At 40.6% G+C, this 20866-nt stretch overlaps 1 protein-coding gene across 9 annotated transcripts in view; it reads right to left on the bottom strand.

The window, feature by feature from the left end:
* Positions 1 to 8696: 8696 nt before the first annotated feature.
* Positions 8697 to 20866, bottom strand: part of LYPD6 (LY6/PLAUR domain containing 6) — a 128307-nt gene continuing 116137 nt past the window's right edge. For 5 of the 9 annotated variants that reach the window (XM_044768939.2, XM_014831698.3, XM_044768938.2 and 2 more), the window contains 2 exons: positions 13623 to 13753; positions 8697 to 11664 (listed from right to left, as the gene is read on the bottom strand). In XM_044768939.2, coding sequence (XP_044624874.2) covers positions 11497 to 11664; positions 13623 to 13753 — 299 coding nt within the window. In that variant the 3' untranslated portion in view covers positions 8697 to 11496. Of the gene's footprint in view, positions 11665 to 13526; positions 13754 to 20866 lie in introns of all 9 variants that reach the window. The other 4 variants (XR_011502805.1, XR_006526927.2, XM_070507706.1 and 1 more) reach the window with 3 other exon arrangements.

Genomic DNA, 20866 nt, shown 5'->3' with positions numbered 1-20866 from the left:
GTAGCTTTTGGCTTTTGTTGCCATCGTTACAATTAGAAGGCAGCCAATTCCTCCATAATAACTGCTTTCTTTGTCAAATCCTCATTTTAGAATTAGAACATGGCTTTTAAAATACTTTATCAATGTTAAATTTCGTGACTTTGATGGCTGCACTGTGGTTACAGTAGAGAAGATCTTTGTCTTAGGAAATGCTGAAGTGTTAAGGGGTAAAAAGGCATGATGTATGCAACCTTCCTTAAAATGATTTGAAGATAAAAATATTATATTATTAAAAAGAATGATAAATCAAATTGACATTTAAGACAATGAATTTTCTTGAAATTTTTCTGTAAGTTTGGAATTATTTTTAAGTAAACAGCTAAAAACAAAGGAATTTTTTAAAAAGCATGCTCTCCAGATCTTCTCATATAAGATCAGTACAATCCAAATCTCTGGGGTCAGACCCCAGCATCGAGAGATTTTAAGCACCCCAGGGACCGCAGCTGGCAGGCAGGGCTGAGAATCAGGCTAGAGGACTCCAAGGCTCACCCCGTGTTAACACGACACCAAGAGGAGCCTCCAAATTAGTAACAACTGTGACTTTAACCATATATAGGCTTAACTGTTTACTATATTTATAGTTTTCATTATAAAAGTAATAGAACCACATTACATAGAAATTGGGAAAAAAAATTTTTAAAGGGAAAAGAAAATGTTGCATATGCATAACATATGCAATGAGAGTATTTTGGTTTATTTCCTCCAAGTATTTTTCAATGTATATATTTAATTCCCAGATAGTATAACACATCGAACATGTGGCTTTAGTGCTGCTATTTTCATTTGACATTGAAAATGTCTTCAGAGAAATCATTGTTGATGATACTGTACCAAGTGGATGTGCTGTTGTTGACTTGACTGTTCCCCTACTCTTGCACGTTTAGGTTGTCGAGAATTTTTATTATTTTTTTGAATTACAAATAATGCTGCAAGGAACAAATTTGTTCAAAGCAGTGTTTCCATATTTCAAGCCATTTACAGAAGTAGGATTATTGGGTCTGGATATGTCCATTCTCATGGCCCTCAACACATCCTGCCAAATTGCTTTGCAAAAAAGCTTTAACAATTTATGATGTGACCAGCAAGAGATGCTAGTTTTGCAGCATTTGACATTACACATTTCTTGTTGCAAATTTAATATGTGAAAATGTATCAGAAGTAGGCCAGGCCTGGCAGAAGGGAAGGCTTGTTTTTAACTCTTATTCTGTCACTACCCAGCTGTGATGCTTTGAGATTATCCCTTAATCTTTTTTCTGCATTTCATGTATTTATTAAACAAATGCTAACTGAGCACCTATGGAACTCCAGGCACTGTGCTCAGGGCTGGGAATATGGTAGTGTTGCAGGTCGGGATCCCTGGGAAGCAGACTCTGAAATGGAGATTAGTGTGTAGCGGATTGATTAGGGAGTGCTTTGGGGATCAGCATGCATGAAGGGAAGCTGATGAATGCAGGACTGGGCAGAGAATGTACCTGCAACAAAGTCTCAATGAAGCTGCAGCCAACCCCACGCACAGCTGGGGATATGCCTTCAAAGCTATACCAACTTGGGGTAAGGGGGCTGGTCCTTTGTGTCCCCACTTTGGTCAGTGACTTGATGCAGGCTGCCCTGGGAAGTGGGCATGACCTTGCGTGAGGCAGCTCTCTTCAGCCCCATCAATTCATGAGGAGGACAGCTGGCTGAGGACTGTGGGTGGCGATGCTCCCGGTGGTTGAGGATCTAAGTCTTTCATTCCTGAAGGGAGATCTGGGTGGTGTATCACAACATTACTGAACGTGGTGAGCAAACTGACAATTGTCCCTGCTCCATGAAGGGGAGACCAACAGACACTGATGTTACAGTCACACACACACACACACACACACACACACACACGACAAACTGAAAAGCACTCAGAAAGAAAAGTTCTGGATGCCACGAGCATGGAGAGCATGGGGACTTGATCTAATCTGGAGGTTTCAAGGAAGATGTCCTTGAGGAAGTGATATATGAGCTGAGATATGGAGGATAAAAATGAGGTAACCAGGTCAAAGGTGAGCGGGGGTGAAGAGTACATCTGGCAGAGGAAAGAACATGTGCGAAGAGCTGGGCCTGGAGGGAGCAGAGAGCTCAAAGAATTAAGAGAAAAGCAGAGTCGGCATATGGATGACAGCCATAGGGAGTGTGACAGTAACGAGGCTGGGGGAAGCCTATGACCAGATCAGGGGCACTTTCTAGGCTGTGGAAAGGACATCGTTTTTCCACCCCGTGAAGAACGTGAAACCTTTGAAAAGTATTAAGCAGATGGGTGACATAATCTGATTTGCATTTTTAAAACTATTTCTGGCTGTGAAAGATGGATTGAAATGGGGCAAGAAAGGATAAGAGAGACTGATTAGGATGCTAGGAAACATGTGATCATAGCTTAGTCCTAAGTGGTGAAAGTGGACATAGAAAGACGTAGAAAGACTTGGAAGAAATAAAATAGATAGGCCTTGGCATTGCATTAAATTTTGGTGGTGAGGTAGGAGTGTCAAGAATGACTCCAGGTTTCTGGATGGTGTCAATGCTGTTCACTGGAGGGAGGCTAGCTTCAGAGTAGACGACACGTTTGGTTTTGCTTACTCTTGATCTGAGGTAACAAACAAGCGATACGTTGGGATGGTAATTTGGGGAGAGCACTCTAGAACTCACAGGAGGAGTCTGAGGGGAAGATAGACATTTGGCAGCCACTGGCAAATGGCTGGAAATATTAATAACTAGCAGGAGGAATCACCTAGGAGAGATTACAGAGTGAGAAGGAGGCTTAGTGCCAAACCTTGAGGAACGTGGACATTTAAATTTGTGTAGAGGAGGATAGTCCATCAAAGGAAAGTTAGAAAACAAAGGTAAGTAGGGAAGCTCCTCAGAGAGAGTGGTTCACGGAAGCCAAGAAAAGTGATTCAACAAGGAGGGAGCAGTGAGAAGAGGACTGAGAAGTGACACTGGGCTGAGCAGCTTTCCTCCATTAGTGAATTAAGTGAATGCCCTGTGGGGTCAGAAGACAGAATGCAGTGGGGTGAGGAGTGAGTGGGTGGTAGGAAATGAAGACAAAGAGCATAGCCACTTTTCAAGGTTGGCTGTGGAGTGTAGTAAATAGAGAGCGGGTAGCTGGAGGGGGCAGTAGGGTTCAAATAGATTTGCTTTTTTTTAATGATTTTTGGATGAGAGAGATGTGGATGAGAGAGACACAGCTGAGTGGAAGAAGCTGAAGATTTGGGGGTGGAGAAGGATCTATACAGTGAGGTCCCGGAGGAGGGCGGAAGGAAGGGGGTCCTGGGCACAGGAGAAATTAACCTCATCCACATCCATGGAGGGTCAGAAAGAGCATCAGTGCGGGTGGAAGGAGGTGCACAGTCTGGTGGCAGTAAGTGGAAGTGTTCTCATTTCTATTTTCCGTATCAAGTAGGAGGAGTGCCATCTGTGGAGAATGAGGGGAAAGTTGTAGTGTTGAAGACAGTGGACAGAGGGGTTGGACTAAGTACTTCGTAAAGCCCTCCAGCCCCAAGTACCTGCAATTTCCAAGTTCAAGCCATTGATAAAGCAACATGTTGGTAGAAGCTAAGAACTGAAGTGGGTTCTACAAATCGGTCCTGGTAAGGCAAGGACCTCTTGGTCAAGGTCTTTGCACTAGAGGGAAATAAACATCTCTAATCCCCGCAGTCTACTTCTAAGATCTGTTGCTCCTAGTTTAAATGAATTACTTCTTCCTTCTGGGCTAGGTTGCTGTCATCACTGGACAGGATCAGCTAGTGGAGGCTAACCCTCCTATGCATGCACTTGGCCACGATTGGTTTTTTTGTAGGAACTACATCCACAGGGAATGTGATATAGGCAAGATCCTGTTATATCAGTTTGGCCTGGTAAATTAATAAATGTCTATTCTGTGTCCTCTGGGTACCAGATACCTGGAATGGAGCAGGGAATAAAAAGGAGATATTACCCATCATCCTGGAGCTTACAGTATAGTGGGGAGTCATAATAATAACTAATTAAATAATTATAAGTGAGTAAAGCATCATGAGGGAGTAGTTGAGAGTTCTACAGCAGTTAATCTAAGGAGGGCTCCACTTTATTTTAAAGGTGAGAGAAGACTCCCCAGGGAAAATGAATTTAAGACATGAAGAATGAGCAGGTGTTTGGCTGATGAAAAGACTTAGCTTGTAAGGAGGGATGGGCATCAAAGGGTCATGACATTGAGTTTTAGGAAAGTTATCAGGTCAGTCTTGGGAGAAGTTGGCAATTAGCGGTAGATGACTATAACTTGAAGGTTAGTTACCAATGGACTTGTCCATGATTTATTTTTCTAGATTGGTCTTTGCTGCTTCTGTGATTATTTATTGATCATCCCTGATCAGTGTTTAACCTTTCATATTTGTGAGCTAATGGCTGCCCATTGGAGTCACGGTGGGCAGGGGGAGCTTTCCTAACCGTCTGCTGTTTGAAAGCACCCCAGACCAACCATATTAGAATGACTGGACATGGGGCCTGGTCATTATAATTTTTAGAAAGACTCCAGGTGATTCTAATGTGTAGTTGGCATTGAGACCCACTGCTGTGGGCTCTCGGTTACATGGATACACTGAGGTTTGGTCTCAGGATATCGAATCCCAGGCCTCAGGGTGAGGGTGCAGAATTAGGACAGGAGCATCTACTTCCCTCCGTTCCACCCTCTTCCCTCAAGTACCGCCAGGCATTCCTGCTTCCCCCAGGTCTGAGAGATTTAATTCTTGCATATGTTTGAGTTTCAACAGGCTCTTGCTCTTTCTGTGACATCTGCACTAATCTCAGTAATGTTGGCCTTCTATCGTTGCCTAGTTCATATATGGGAACTCCATCCAGCCAGCCACCCCTGCCCTCCCTGCAGAGGCCTTTGGCACTGTTCTCCAGCAGAGATGGGTGGCGGGCGGTGTGTCTTCAGCTGCTGTCACTACTGCTCTCTGCACTGCTCTCTAAGTCAGAGGAATGTTGTTAAATGCAGTGATCTACAATCTTTCGTGCAACTTGCTCTCTCAGGCCTTCCAAACTTTGCCCTGGTCTTTCAGCTTTATCATTCCCTTTATGTAAGTACCAGGAATAAAGTGCCCAGGTTGAAAATAATAGAGTGAAGTTATCCAGGGTCATGCTCAAAAGAAGCATTTCCCAGCTGAGTCCAGTGTTCACCTCTGTGTATGAAAGGGTGAGTTCCCTTCATCTCTGAGTCTCCTGAGAACTTCAGGCGGGATTTGTCTACTCCGTTTGTTCAGTGGATAGGACCACTGAATGGGGGACTTGGGGACCCTAGCACAAAACAGGTTCCTAGCTGGCTGCCTCGGTAGCTTGGAGCTCCTGAGGTGGCTATGCAGAGGCCTTCACCGTCCCCTCCCTATAAAATGAAGGTGGCAATGGGCTGGCTAATTTGACTAGATACTCATGTCAGCTGTTTTTAACATGTTCAACCTTAGCCTCACCTAACCACACCAGCTATGCTTTTCTCGCAGACTTTTAATACTCCAAATAGGCCTTTCAGTTCTTTAGATTATCTCACTTTGAAGAAAGAGAGTTCCTGGGAGGTCTGACTGTGCATTTCACATTGGTCTCAGGATCTCTTGCATCAAGGATGGTGCGTCTCTACATAATACACCTGGTATTTAGGTCAGTGGCAAAACATATGCAGGGTCATTAATTATTTAAATACGATATTAAAGTCAGGGAGGGGCCCCAACCCTTTGAGTGTTTAGAAAGACTTTAAAGGAAGGGATAAGCCCAGTTCTGACATATGCCAGGGCCAAGCCAGGCTGAGTGAGTCACGAGTGAGCCCAAATGTGTTCTCAGACCACTGAGGTCTACTCAGCACCCTTTCACCCAAAGCCCCTCAAGCCTGATCCCTGTCCTCAAACCACTCATCTTCACATGCCACTGTGTAATGCAGGCCCTCGTTGTTTTATTGCTGGGAGAGGCTGGGGTGGAGGCAAAGCCACGCTAGCAGGCAGCCATGAAGCTGAACCAGTAGCCATCACGCAGTGAACACCCAGGAGAGGGCAGACGGGGTGTGGGGTGTACTCAGACTCTGAGTGCAGACTCCCTGTGACCTAAACAGTCACGTTCCTCTGTAGAGAGAATAGGAGTCAGACAGTAAGTCGATTCTGGATTCTTCTCAAAGATGAATGGCTTTATTGAGGGTCTGACATTTTTAGCCTTCCTTTTGCATCATGCCTATATTCTGGTGCTGTTTTGTTCATTTTGCTTAAAGTCAACAGAGTTGCTTTTCATACACACTTTCCCCACTTTGACAAAATGATCCCGGTCACTTCCATAGGAGGACTTCAGAGGAAGCCTGAATTCCAGACCCAAATACAGCTTTTGAGGCTGGTTTCTGACATTGGACGTGCCATAAACCCTGAGAAAACCATTTCTGAAAAACTGACAATCTCTAATTTAGACAAATCATTCTGCTTTTTTAGCCTATGACTCTGAAAATGATTATTTCCACTTAATTTAGTATCTTTCTTCTCAAGTTAGAATGAACAACTATGTTTCCATCAGGCTAGCTTGCTTTCTTGGCTTAAGTTTGCCCTCTCCAAATTTATCTTCTGCCCTTCCTCTGCTGATGGTCTCATGGTACTGCCAGTCCCACAGTGAGTGTGAAGGAAGAGGAAACTTTTGAACTATTGTCTATAACCCGTGTCTTAATTACATTGAGCATCAAAGAAGGGACATTTTGATGAGTTTTTTCTTTTCTTTAACACAAGCAATGTGCCTTTCTCAGAGACAAACGGACTGGGTTCTCTGGGGTTCTTTTTCCTCCTGTATAAAATGGAGTGGACTAGAAATTTTCTAAGGCCCCATTCACCTCTAACTCTGTGACCTGAGAAATGGCTTTTTAGTAAAAGTGCCAAGAAGGATGGAGCCATCATGCGTGTCACCCTGGTGACAACTGTGTATGGAACAAAGAGTCCTGGAACAGGAATCAAAGTCCTTGTAGTATAAACCACCAGTGGGACCCCCCTTAACCATTCCAAAGCTTTAGCTGTGAAAGCTGTAAATGGCGCCATGTTGATCAACTAAAGCAATATATAAATGAAAGTGCCTGGAAAATAAAATCATATACAAGAATCAGAAGTTGCTAGTAGGAGAGGAGCACAGAGAATCCCTCAGAAATCATTTCTTAACATCTGGATTTTAGGTCTCTAGTGAGCTTAAAATATAGCTACATAGAGACTTCTTCCCCCATCCAGTTCCAGCAACTACATTGGAGTTAGAATTTGCCAAAGGTAAGAGCAAGACAAGAGTAATGTGCTAATGGGAAAAGCTATACTTTTAAAATTAGCTAAAGAGAGTGAATGCTGAAAATGAAGGCTTGATTTGAAAGGCATTTTGGAAATCTGCACTGGTTTTGTAACACCAAAATATATTAAAAATTATTACATTAAAAAAAAAAAAGACCTGTTTTCCCAGTAGATTACAGTGGAGACACTCCAGGCTAAAGTCATGAGGCTTCACCGTCATGCCTTAGTCCTGCTCCCAAGTTGCTACACAAGCTTAGAAAAATAGCTGAATCTCTAAGGTCAAGTTTTCCCAATTACAGTAATGTGGATTAGTAACACATGCTTAAAGGAGTTTCCACATATTTCACTCCTAGTAGATAAATTACAAGTAATTTATTAAAAACATTTGTGAAAGTGCTTTAAGTAGTCACATAAAAGTTACCATAATGTAGGCAAGGTACCACATCTGGCTTCACATACCTGGTATGCTCTAAATGTTGTTTATAAATAAAAGCCTATAAATGTGTTAGAAAAGAGATATAAAATGCCTTTATAAAGTGAAGGATCCTTTATAACCCCCCAAATTGGGTCACTGTGTAAGTCTGTGTTTTCAAAATCAGGTTTTCTAAAAGCACAGTCTACTCACAGTGCCGTTTACATTAAGTGTGAAACTCACAGAGCTATTCATAGAGGTTAGTGATAAGAGCTATCTTCATCTATGTACAACACTTTAATGAGGACCAACCATGTCACTGATCCAGATCCTAAAGAAAACCTCTAACTTTGGAGAAAACATGTATTTCCCTGAGAATTTCAAAATATAGGGCATTAAATAACTATGAATCACAAACAAGCTGGAGGATTTTCAAGGTCACTTTCAATGTCTATCATTTTACTAAGAAGAATACAATAAATTCATTGCGTAGATGAAAATGACATTTATACTACTCAAATATTTGTTGCCTATTGCAGAAGAAACCACCAAGGGAAAATGCTTCCTATTGTATCATCACTAACATAATTCACCCCAAGAAGAGAATAACATATAAAAATAAAGAACTGATGCGGTAGTATTTGGATATACAGATACACACACCCACATCATCTTTTTGTTTCCTGATTTAACAAACAAAATGTTCTAGGGAAACCGCATAACTGGTTGAAAAGTCTGGTAATCTTTCCTTCCTTGATTTTCTGCAGGACTTACTGTCTCTATGAATCATTTGGCATGGGTGAACTGTCTTATATCTTTTCATGCACGTATTTCTTGTCTGTACCACCAGAAAGTGAACTCCTGGAAGGAAGTTCCCTGGGACGCTAAGCGCCCTGAAGCTAACTGGGTGCCTTAATCATTGATTGACATGTGCATTTGCAGGGAGGAGCCTGGTGAAATACACTTAAAACTTTTATTCATTGATTTACAAAATGTACAATATTTACACAATTTAGGCATTAATCCCATATTGACATGAACACCGTGAGGAGTCTAAAAATAAATAAGTGGCACATAGGTTAATATACATATCGCGGCTCTTTGCACTTCAGGCCGCGTCACTAGTGGTGGGATGTAATGCAAAGTTTAATGTGGTGGAAAAGTCAGATGGATGACCAGTCCTGGGCCTTCCACCTGAATGGCCCTTCCTTGGCTCCGTCAGGCTGTGGATGGTGAACAAACCATTTTCTTTCAAGAGAATGAAATACTAGTCATTCTGACAGGCACACAGGGTGCACATAGCCACATCCGTGTGGAATGTGCAGTGACTCCCTGGGTGGCAGATGAGTTCGCACAATTGTAGACCTGGTCCCTGCACACCAGCCAGGGAGGCTTTGGAGTAGTCGCTTTTTCGTTAAGAACCAACATTTGGACTTTTTCTCTTACTCAAATCGCATGCAGTACTTGGAAGGTGTCAGTGGAGAGTGACCATGCAAAAAATGGTACTTGTAGATATGTACAACATCAAATTTTCATTGTCTTTATAGCATCTTTAGATGTAGGATTAACCTGTCTCCTCTTTTAGCAAGAGGAATGAATGAGGAAGCCATACCTCCACCCCCCAAAGAAAAACACCATCTGGGGACACATGCAAATGGCATCCTGCAGAGGCAGGACCAGACAAACTCCACGTGATAAGATGGACAAATTTCTTGGTCAGGCTTGGAAGTTTTCCTAGGGGTGGTAATTCCACCTTCCCTTCCTCTTTAATCCCACCTCACCCAATATAACCGAAATCGGAAGGAAAAGGCTTCATGTTATTGAGCTCCTTAGAGCCTCAGTACCTTCATCTGTAAAGTGTAAATACTAGTAATACTCCTTTCAGGGTGCTTGCAGGGATTATATGACCAAACTTATGTAAAGTGCTTAGCATAGTGCCTGGCACATAAGAGGTGCTTAATAAATGTCTTGCTTTCTCTCTCCCTCCTTCCCCCACTCCAATTATAAGCAACATATTGACAAGCCTACAAAACTCTGATTTAAGGCCATTTGATGCAATTTAGATTATTCCGCAGCAGAGTTACCACTGTCAGTTCATATTTGGTCCCTGAGGGGGTCTCATTTTATGAGCCAGAGACATTTTCCTGGGTAGGGTAGATGGACCCTGACAACACTCTCCACTTTATGAGCAATGGCTCTACCAAATTTCATGCAAATATGCCCCATAACCCTACAGAGAAACTCATAGTAGTGACGGTCACCACCTGAAATCTTCTGAGACAACACCACGGGGAAACCATGGGCAAAAACCTTGAGGCCAACACCTTACTCTTGCTCACAACATAAGTTAACTTTTTTCAACACTGGTGCAAGTATTATAGATAACTTTCAACAACCATATATTACAATCTCTACCACTGTTGAAAAATAAGTATTCTAATTTGATCGTTTTGTCAGAATAAAGAATTTTTTACAATATATTTTAGTTTATGCCATACAAAAATAAATATTGTATAAATGATTTACAAGGAAGAAGAAAAAAACGTAACTTGGGGTGCCCAAAATATAGGAAGGATGGTGAAAATTTTACTATCTACTTGAAAAGCAATCATTTAAAAGAATAAAAACTTCCCATTGGGTCTCCTTACTAGTCTCACCATCACTCCACTGGTCCACTTACTGCTCATCCTAGGATATTATGTCTTCTTTCCCTATCAGCTTAATGCTGAATCTTCCCCCTAAAGTCACTGGGGATTTGAAAGAGGAGGAATGGAGGGCTCTTTGGCAGTATGAAGTGCAGATGGAAGATGATCTAGCTAAGCTACTTACTGGGCCCTCACCATGAACTAGGATCAACCTGCACACATCTCTTTCCTCTCATTCTGAAATCCAATCTCTCTCAAGATTAGTTATGCCTGAACAGAACCCCATGACTGAAGAGAACAACCCCAGCCCGCTTTGGGACTCTTTGGATACCCATTGGTGCAGGTAAAATCCAGGATCTCACGAAGCACAATTAGGTGCCAAATCAAGGCCAATCTCACCAGTTATATGAAGAGATATAGCTAGTTTATAGATGCTAGTTCCGTTAAGTTGGGAAAAACCCTTCTTCATCCACCGCTCTCCCCATACAACAAACTTGTATGTATTGCCTTTTTGTCTCCCACACAGAGCAGAGGGAATATGATTCCCACTACTGCAAGGAAAATGTTGGGAAAATTAAATTGGACAATTGCTTACTACTTTTTCAAGACTCATTCAGAATCTCACCGGAAATAGTCCATTCATTTTTGAATTAAAGTCTTAAAATTCTAAAGCTATAAATGAATTCATAATTATATTTAAACCAGTGGTCCTTTACCTTTCTCCTGAAAAACACACATCTACGCATGTCCATATAACATATTGCCTAACATCTCAGAGGGTCCCAGGACCTCCTGTAGCTCACACACATATTCCAGATTAAGAGCCCCAGAGCTCAATAAATGCAGAACTATTTCCCAGTGTGAATACAAAGGTTTGTGGTATAGAACGCAGGGTTTGTTTGGGGGCAGGCTGGCTTTGATGAGGTCTTGAACTTGAAATGACTACACTGAAGCAATGCTTGTTCCTCATGACAAGTGGAAATGCTTGGCCGTGAAGACATCTGTGAGTATTGTGGTTTCACGTGTGTAACTATTGTCAGGCCAACGACTCATGCATGACTATGGACCATTGAGATCCCCAGGGATCGCTACTATACATGACGCCTTTGAGCTGCTATAATGTGAGTCCCAACCACACCCACAAGCAGGACACTATCACTGACATGCAGTGTGGGTGTCCGTTTGTCTGATTTATGGGTGACGTTGTGGCAAATGTGGCGTCAGTTTCATTTCGGGGAAGCGGCAAGTTACAGATATTTCCTTCACAACAGGAAGTGCAGACCTGAAAGAAAGGAAGAACAAAAAGGTGATGAGCAGCTGGCAGGTCTTAGAAGGAGGCAGGAATTTCTGAAGGAACTGTCTCCCTCACAGCAAGACTCAAATGAAAATTACCTGTCCTACAACAGACACCAACCCTGCATTTAATGGGGTGGGATGAAATTTCACCTGGAAACAATGTGGTCAAAATGAAACACCCTGGACTAAGATTCAAGGGACATGGGTTCTGTTTTTGACATCCCACCATGTGGTTAATACACAGTTTTCCAACCTTTCTAGGTCTCAGCTATTCCATCTGTGACATGGGGATTATAATACCCTACCTTTCTCAAAGAGGCTCTTTCCAACTACTTGAGGAAGCTTTTAAGAGGATAACCTTTCACTTGCCAACTTTTCACAGTGAAAGTCAAGTGGCAACAACCCAACTTAAACTTCGATATTTACTATCATTAGAACTATCTGCATAATTATCTCCATTCTTATTGACGAGTTAAAGTTTGAAGGGTTTTCATTAATGCAATTACTCTTGCTTTATACCACTTTATTCATGGATCATAAGAAGGAAAGAAAACCAAAGGATTACTGACAGATATTATTTTAGGCCATGGCTACAGGAAGTACAGATCAGCAGCTTCAGCATCATCTGGGAGCTTATTAGAAATGCAGGATCTCAAAGCTGGCCCCAAACTTAGTGAATTAGAGTCTGCATTTTAACAAGATCCCCAAGTGATTCATTTGCACAGTAATGTTTGAAGAGCTTTATAATGGTTCGTATCCTATAGTCATTATCCTGCAGAGATCTGAGTCTGATTGCAGTTGACACAGGTTAGGAAGACATCATAATGTTGAGGAGAGAAAAACGAGGTCAGAAGTGAGTTTGAATTCTGTCTCTGTCACTTACCAGCTGTGTGACCTGAGCACATGATGTCACTTCTTTGATCTATAACTTCCTCCTTGGTAAGGTAGCCACAATAATGCCTGAGAGCCAAGCCTAACTTGCTGGGGGGGGGGGGGGAGCGAGGTGTGGGGGTGGCACGGGGGCAGGTTGGTAAAGCCCTTGGGTTTTCTTTTAATATTTCAAGCCAGGAACAAGTAGGCAGATTATATTTTAAAATGTAATTCTTAATGTATTTGACAAGTTGCTTGAAAATTGGGTGTCTTCTTAAGAGAAAGAAGCCCGTACTAACAGTGCCATTCCAGGGTACTGAGAATGGGAGTTGCTCCCAACCACCAGGAAGGCAGCCTGATGGGGAGACGCAGGCAGATTCCAAGTAAAGACCAAGGCCTGATGTACAAGACCATATGTACAGCCAGCTCTGCACAACCAGCAGGAGAGTCAGCGCATTCCCCACTCCAAGCACGAGTCAGACCACCACTCTCTGCTTCTTTCTATTCTCCTTTGAGGCTGCCCTCGAAGTTCCTTTCACACTGAATGCTTCTATACAGGCACCAGATGGAGTTTAAGGGAAGCAAACCCACAAGGAGATGGTTCTCTCATCACCTACTCAAATGATTCAGTAGCCAAGGGATACCTTCCCCTAATCAGCATCCCAATAAAGACACAAGCTTCACTTTATAGACAGTTATCAAAGCTAAATTGCCGTGGCCATTCCCAGATGAATGACTTGTTGGTACAACTGCAATGCTTTACCATTGATCCCTTGCTCCTCTTCCTTCTGGTAGCTCTATTACTTTCTTCTGAGTGAGGAAAGGGCTTACAATAATTTTCAATACCCTCTTGGTGTTGTGTTTACATAACTTATACTGGTTGTCCTATGCCCTCTTATAAATTTTTATTCTTTTAGAGCAAACAGGAAAGGAAGCATCTTCTCATAATGGTACAAAGACAGACAAAAGCCAGCCTACATGGGGGAGTAAGAATTTGCTCATGAACACTGGCAGGCATCTGGAGCGGAGGAAGGCTGACTATGTTGTACCGGTCACTTGCTTTGTTGCCCAGACCTTGTGGCCTTCACGCTCAGAGTCTCTGCAGCCAGTGGACAAGCAATCTTCCAGTGGAACGCAGCGTTTGGTGACAGAGATGCTGTTTCCTGTGACTTCCATTGTGTGCTGAGTGTAGCAGTATCTGGTCTCTGTCAACAGATAAAATACATTTTAATGGAGATGGGAAATGTTAGCCCAACCCGCCTGAAAGGGAAATGACAGGATTGTCAACACCACTGTCCTGAAAAGATCAAACAGCACATGGGATGTACACTGGGTTGAGTTCGTGTCCAATCCCAGAGATATCCTTGGAGAGATCCACTTCACCCTGGTAGGAGGAGGGCCTTCTGAAGAACAGTGGCCTCTCTGCCTGTCCTAATCCCCATAAATCAAGATACAGTGGTATCACTCTTTGCCTTTCAACAAATTTTGCCACTGTATTGATTTTTATTTTTACGGAAGGAGAGGTTTGGAGGGATAATTTAGTAGGTGAGAGTCATAGCAATTTTCAGGAAGATGAGGAGGTGAAAAAGTACAAAGAACACAGGGTTAAAAGAAAAGAAGTTAGGCAGGTAACAATGATTTTCAAGGAGATAAAAGACTATAGTAGAGGCTGGGGTGTGTGTGTGTGTGTGTGTGTGTGTGTGTGTGTGTGTGTGTGTGTTTTGGAAACAGCTATTCCCAAGTAAGGCCAGAAGAATTAAAAATAGATTCATTTTATCTGGAGAAAATGACTTTATCCAAAAGAAAGAACTTCTTGTCAATGAGCATAGCTGGATCCAAGAATTCATTACAGAAGAAAGCTAACCCAACAATGAAGGTGTTCCAAAATTAAGGCGCATCATCTCTCCTGAGCATAATTTCAGGGTCTTTCTAGGATGGCACATGAAGACCAGGATGTGAGTTTCTAGGGTCCCTCTAAGTCTTAGAAGTCTGAAAACTTGAGATTTACTACAAAATTCCACAGAGAATTTTTTTTAAATTTGTAATTTAAAGACTAAAGAAAAATGGCTTTGTCAGTGTAATTCTTTAAGGCCTCTAGGTGGTGTTCAGCTTTCTAAGCCTGGGATTTAGGAGAACGTTCCTGCTCCACTTTCAGATTGAAAAAGAAAATGAATAATTCTTAAGAAATGTCACTGAGCTGTTTTTCATCCCTATCTTAGACTCAACTTGCATGCTTTATACATTCTGGATATTTAGTGGCTAATATGGAATTATGACCTTCTATGATATTATTTATTAGGCAATAAAAGTTACTCCTCATCAGATTCTGTCATAATTTTGACAGCATTGAACCAAAATACTAATGTCCAAAGAAAAAAAGCTTGAGAATTTTAGACCCTGAGACTGAGCTAATATAGACCACAGTGACACATCTTGGGAGTCATGAAAATTCCGGCATTTTAATAATCTTCCTAGACACCCTGACTTGTCAGGAACCCGAGTGGCCTCTGACAGTCTTGCTAAGGGCAGGGACTTTCCCAATGGCGGCACTACTGGTGGGTGTGCCTGGACTGAGTCTGCATCAATGTCCTCCCCCAAATGCTGTCTCCACACTGCACCTCAACCAGAATTTTGTCATTGGGACCAGAATAAGGCAGTCCCTAGCTTGCTCAGGATCCTAGAGAGCTCTTTGGGAGAAGGGTAAGTAAGGTCACCCTATGAGCTCACAAGAAAAGTTGAAAGTTTTGCACCCGGCAATGATTCTCCCAAAGCTCTAAAATATTTTAAAATTGGAGGGACTGTTTTTCTGATGAAGAGGAGGTGGTAGCTCTCCTCTGATTTCTTTATATTTTTAAGCCTTTGGCAGGTTTTAACAAATGGAGGTCAGTGCCCGGAGAGATGTGCCACGTCTTCCGGAGAGAACTGGTTTTCTTCTTTACTATCAGACTCGGAAGTTTATGGCCATGAGAGGTGCGCCGTTCCCACCCCCATCCCAACTTGAGATGCTCAAGAAAGCAATAAAAACAGGAATGTCCTTATCTCCTGTCTCCTCTTCCTGCAGACAACCAGGAGCAGCTGCCCGAGGCTTTATTGCTCCAAATGTAAATCTGAGCAGATAAGATCACACATTTATGGAATAAGTAAATCATTACATGGTTTCAGTTTTGGAAATTAGGTTTGTCCCCCAAGTATTGAATTCTCTTGTTTTAAGTAAGCCTTAAAATAATTGCTGAACTTTGATACAACTACTTTTTATTCATACTTTTATGTCCATATCAAACTCTTTTAATTTATTAATTGGAAGCTATTCCATAGAATGAAAGTAGAGACAAATATAAATCTTTTTTTTTCAGGAAAATAAGTATGAGCCCAGTACCTAATAAGCCAATTCTTGCCATTCTAGGGGGAGAAAGGCAATCAGTGATGAGGCTGAATAAGAATTTTTCTTATACTTCAACCAAGTACAATCCATAAAACAAAGATATATTGAGAATACCCATTACTTCCAGTAGTAGAGACCTTAGATCTGAAGCAGAAATCCCTTAAAAGTATCCATTCCACCTCTCATCTTACAAAATTCTCATGTGAGTTAATGTGGACAAAGGTTCTGTGTTTAAATAAGTTTTGGAAATGCTCAAAGTTGAACAGGTTTCTTTAGCGCACAACTTAAGACAGCTTTGAGTTTGTATTGTGATCTCCAAGGGGATGGGGGCAAGCAGGCACCCAAATCTTGGACTTCCCAAGCAGAACTAGGTGGACACATGTGGCTTATCACTGGACTGCAGAATTGACAAAAACCGAGGTTCAGCGACAGAGCCTTGCTCTCCATGCATTTTGAATAATCCTTGGGTTAGTAATGAGGTTATATGAGAATCAAGCCTGCTGATAACTTCACACTAAAAGGATTTCAAAGGCTTTTATCTAAAAGATAAAAGATGGATTTGAATTTCTACCAGGTTAGTTTCAGCCTCTAAAATCTCATATTCTGCAACTGCATGGTATTCCCAGAGGTTGTGAAACAAAACTCTTTTACTGTGAGATTCACAGGCATTCAGCTAAAATCAGAACTGGGTAAGAGCGTTTAATCAACTATTGGATAACACAAAATATAATTTTCATGAGATTCACAGACACACACACACGGAAATACCATAATTTAGTTCTGAAATCAAGAAAAGATTCAAAGCTTTTAATTTCCATTTACCCACCAATATTCAGTTTCCAATAACAGAAACTGTATTTAAACAAAACATACACAAAATGATTTGAATTAAAAATGACTAACTCTTTAAAAAAAGGCTTTCTCAACACTCAGTTATTCTCTGTGGCTCCATTAGTTCTAGTTCCTTTACAAACTATACGTATAATGTATGTATGTATACATACATATGTATGTATTCAGTTCACCATGTGCAAGAAAGTTAATGGGAGGAAAATAAGTTTAATCATAATATTACAAATTATATTGAAAAATAAAAGGCTAGTGGCATCTGCCAGCACACGCCCTGCCTGATTCCCTACTGTGCACTCAGCCCTTCACATCCTGTTAAGCTCCTTCCAGGTCTTCTAAGTGTCGAATCAATGCCCTTCTGCCATATCTGATCCCGAAGGATTTCTTTGCAGCTTTGGGATCTACTATATATAATCTTCTCTGTGGGATTCTCCTCCCTGGACTTCAGAGTTTCATTTTCTGCATCTCTGATCTCTTCTCTTCCAAAACTTTCCCTAACCTGAAGGTAGATATTCCCCCATGTTCTGTTCTTGAACCTCTTCTCACTCAAGTCACCTCATCCAATCTCCACTGAAACATCTTCAGTCTGATTCTCACTCTTGAGCTATAAAACCAAATTTCCAACTGAGAAGTCTCCTGGACATTGCCAGCAGGACCTCGAGGACACCTCATGTGTCTCAAACCAATCACATTACCTTCCTCCCCATCTTACCTGTTTATCTTCCTGTGTTTCTATCTCAGGAAGGGACATCTGAGATGTGGCACCTCCATCTTGGACTAGAAACTTCAGAATCGGCTGAGACTTCTCTTCCCAAGGTGAGTGTCTCCAAGTCCTCTGAAATGTCTCCATTATCCATCTAATATTTTCTGCTCCATTTTCCATTTCCTCAGTGCAGGACCTGTGCACTTTGTCATCACTTCTTGTGTTCTTTGTCTCTGACCTCTCTCCTTTCTAATGCAGGTGCCAACAACCAACAACCACCAGATAGATGACTGAAACCAAGGTCAGATCATGCCACTCACTCACTGCCTATGAAAGCATGAAGACCACCGAGCTGTCAAGGAGCCCTGACTCCACACTGCTAGGTTTATTTGGCCTACCAGAATGGCCAGTAGATGATCTGTTGTTTTCTCTTTGCCCCTGAAGCTGTTTGTCAAGAGTATGGGAACAACAGTGCTTCCCTGGTAGAAGCAACAATTACATTTATAACTCAGAGCTTGGCATTTGAAACTCAGCAGTTATTATTGAAGGTTCTCGTTGATCTAGGTCCCAGACTACCTCGTCAATGCCTACTAGATACCTTGAGCCACCATGCCACAACTTCTGACCATTCTTTACAACACAAGATTTTTTCCTATCTTCTGCTCCTAGAAACTTGATGTTCTTCAAGGCTCAATCCAAATATGATGAATTCCATGATATCTTCTTTGATTTGCCTCCCAACCAGGTTGACAGCCTTTCTTAGCTTTCTTATTTGATTTTTCTTCCAGATAAGGGTTTCTCAACCTTGGCACAATTGGCATATATTTTTTACTGGCTGATTTTGTTTGTTTTTTAATTAAACTTTTTATTTTGAGATAATTATAGATACACATGCATTTGTAAGAAATAATACAGAAAAATCCCATGTACCTTTTACCCAACTTCCCCAAATGGCAACATATTGTAAAACTATAGTACAATATCACAATCAGGATACTGACATTTTATACTCACATCCCCCTCTTTCCTGCCTCCACTCCCTCCTTAACCCTTGAGGTAGCCACTAATCTGTGCACCATTTCTATAACTTTGTTATATCAAGGATGTTATGGAAATAGAACCATACAATACATAAACTTTTGGGATTGCGTATTTTCACTCAGCCTAATTCACTTGAGTTATCCAGGTTGTTATGTGTATCAACAGTTTGTAAATTTTTCTTGCTGAGGAGTATTCCATGGTATGCATGTACCAAAGTTGGTTTAATCATTCACCCATTGAAAGGATATCTAGGTTGGAAATATTATTAATAAAGTTGCTATCAACATTTGTATAGAGGTTTTTGTGTAAACATAAGTTTTCATTTCTCTGGGATAAATGCTCAGAATTGGAATTACTGGGTTGTGTAGTAGTGGCATGTTTAGTTCTTTAAGAAACTGCCATACTGTTTTCCAGAGTGGCTGTATCATTTTACACTCCCATCAGCAATGTATGAGTAATCTAGGTTCTCCTAATTCTTATCAACATTTGCTGGTGTTGCTATATTTTTTATTTTAGTCATTCTGACAGATGTATAGTGACATCTCGTGTTTTTAATTTGCATTTTTCTAATAGGTAATGATGTTGAATATCTTTTCATATGCTTATTTGCCATCAATTTATCTTCTTTGGTGAAGACTCATTTTTTTTTTTTTTCCCCTTTTCCTAATTACTTTGTTTTTTTAAATGTTGAGTTTTGAGAAATCTTTTTATACATTTTAGATACTAGGCCTTTGTCAGATATGTGATTTGCAAACATTCTTTCTCAGTTTGTAGTTTGCCTTTTCATTCTTTCAACAAGGTCTTATGCAGCACAAAAGTGTTTAATTTTGATGAAGTCCAATTTATCGGTTTTCCTTTTACGGATCATGCTTTTTCTATCAAGTCTAAGAAATCTTTGCTTAGCCCTAGATCCCAAAGATTTCCTCCAGTGTTTTTTTCCTAAATCTTATATAGTTTTATATTTAACATTGAAGTCTGTGATTCATTTCAAGTTAACTTTTGACAAAGGTGTAAGACTTAGGCCGAGGTTCATTTCTTACCCATGGACATCCAATTACTCTAGCACGATTTGTTGAAAAGGCCATCTGTCCTCCATTGGATTGCATTTGCGTCCTTGCCAAAATTAAATTTGGCATATTTTTGAGTGTCTCTTTCTGAGTTCTCTATTTTGCGCCACTGATTTATGTTTCTCTCTCTTTGCCAATACCAGTCTTGATTCCTGTAGCCGTAGCATAAATCTTGAAAGAGAGATTGATTCCTCCCACTTTATTCCTCTTTTTCAAAATCATTTTAGCTATTCTAGTTTCTTACCTTTCCATATGAATTGTACAATAATTTTGTCTATATCTACAACAGTCTTGCTGAGATTTTGACAGGAATTATGTTAAACTTGTATATCAATTTGGAGAATATTGACATCTTTACTACACTGAGTCTTTCCACTTATGAACATAGTAAATCTCTCCAATTATTTGGTTTTCTTTGATTTCTTTCATTAGTGTTTGTAGTTTTCAGCATACAAGTCCTGTACATGCTTTGTTAGATTTATTCTAAGTATTTAATTTTTATGAACAATTATAAATGATATTATATTTTAACTTCAGGGACCACATTAATTGGTAATCTATATATAAAGACAGTTGAGTTTTGTGAGTTTATCTTAATAGCTTATGACCTTGCTGAACTTACTAGTTCTAGGAGTTTTTTGTAGATTTGTTGGGATTTTCTACATAGAAAATCATGTCATCTGTGATAAGGGGCAGTTTTCTTTCTTCCTTTACAACCTGTATGCCTTTTATTTCCTTTTCTTGCCGTATTGTACTGGGTAGAACTTTCAGCAGTACATTGGATTAGAGTGGTCAATGCAACATACTTGCCTAGTTCTCGATCTTAACAGGAAAGCATTCAGTTTTTCACTATTAAGTATAATATCAGGTATAGGTTTTTAATGTTCTCTAGTTGAGGAAGTTCTTCTCTATTCCTATTTTGCTAAGAGTTTTTAATCATGAATGGTGTTGAATTTTGCCAAATGCTTTTTCTGTATCAGTTGATAAGAAAATGTGATTTTTTAATCTTTAATGCTGTGGATTACATTGATAGATTTTCAAATATTGAACCATCCTTGCATCCCTGGAATAAGCCCAACTTTTTCATGGTGCATAATTATTTTTATATATTGCTAAAGTCTATTTTATAATATTTTATTAAGGATGTTTGTGACTGTAGGGTTTTTTCTATACTGTCTTTGTCTGGTTTGGGATTCAAATAATTCCAGATTCATAAAATGAATTGAAAAATGTTCCCTTCTCTTCTATTTTATGGAAGATATTGTATAGAACTCAT

The sequence above is a fragment of the Equus asinus genome, chromosome 4, assembly GCF_041296235.1.
Source record: "Equus asinus isolate D_3611 breed Donkey chromosome 4, EquAss-T2T_v2, whole genome shotgun sequence".
Classification (NCBI taxonomy): Eukaryota; Metazoa; Chordata; class Mammalia; order Perissodactyla; family Equidae; genus Equus; species Equus asinus.
This window is presented reverse-complemented; position numbering and strand designations above follow the sequence as displayed.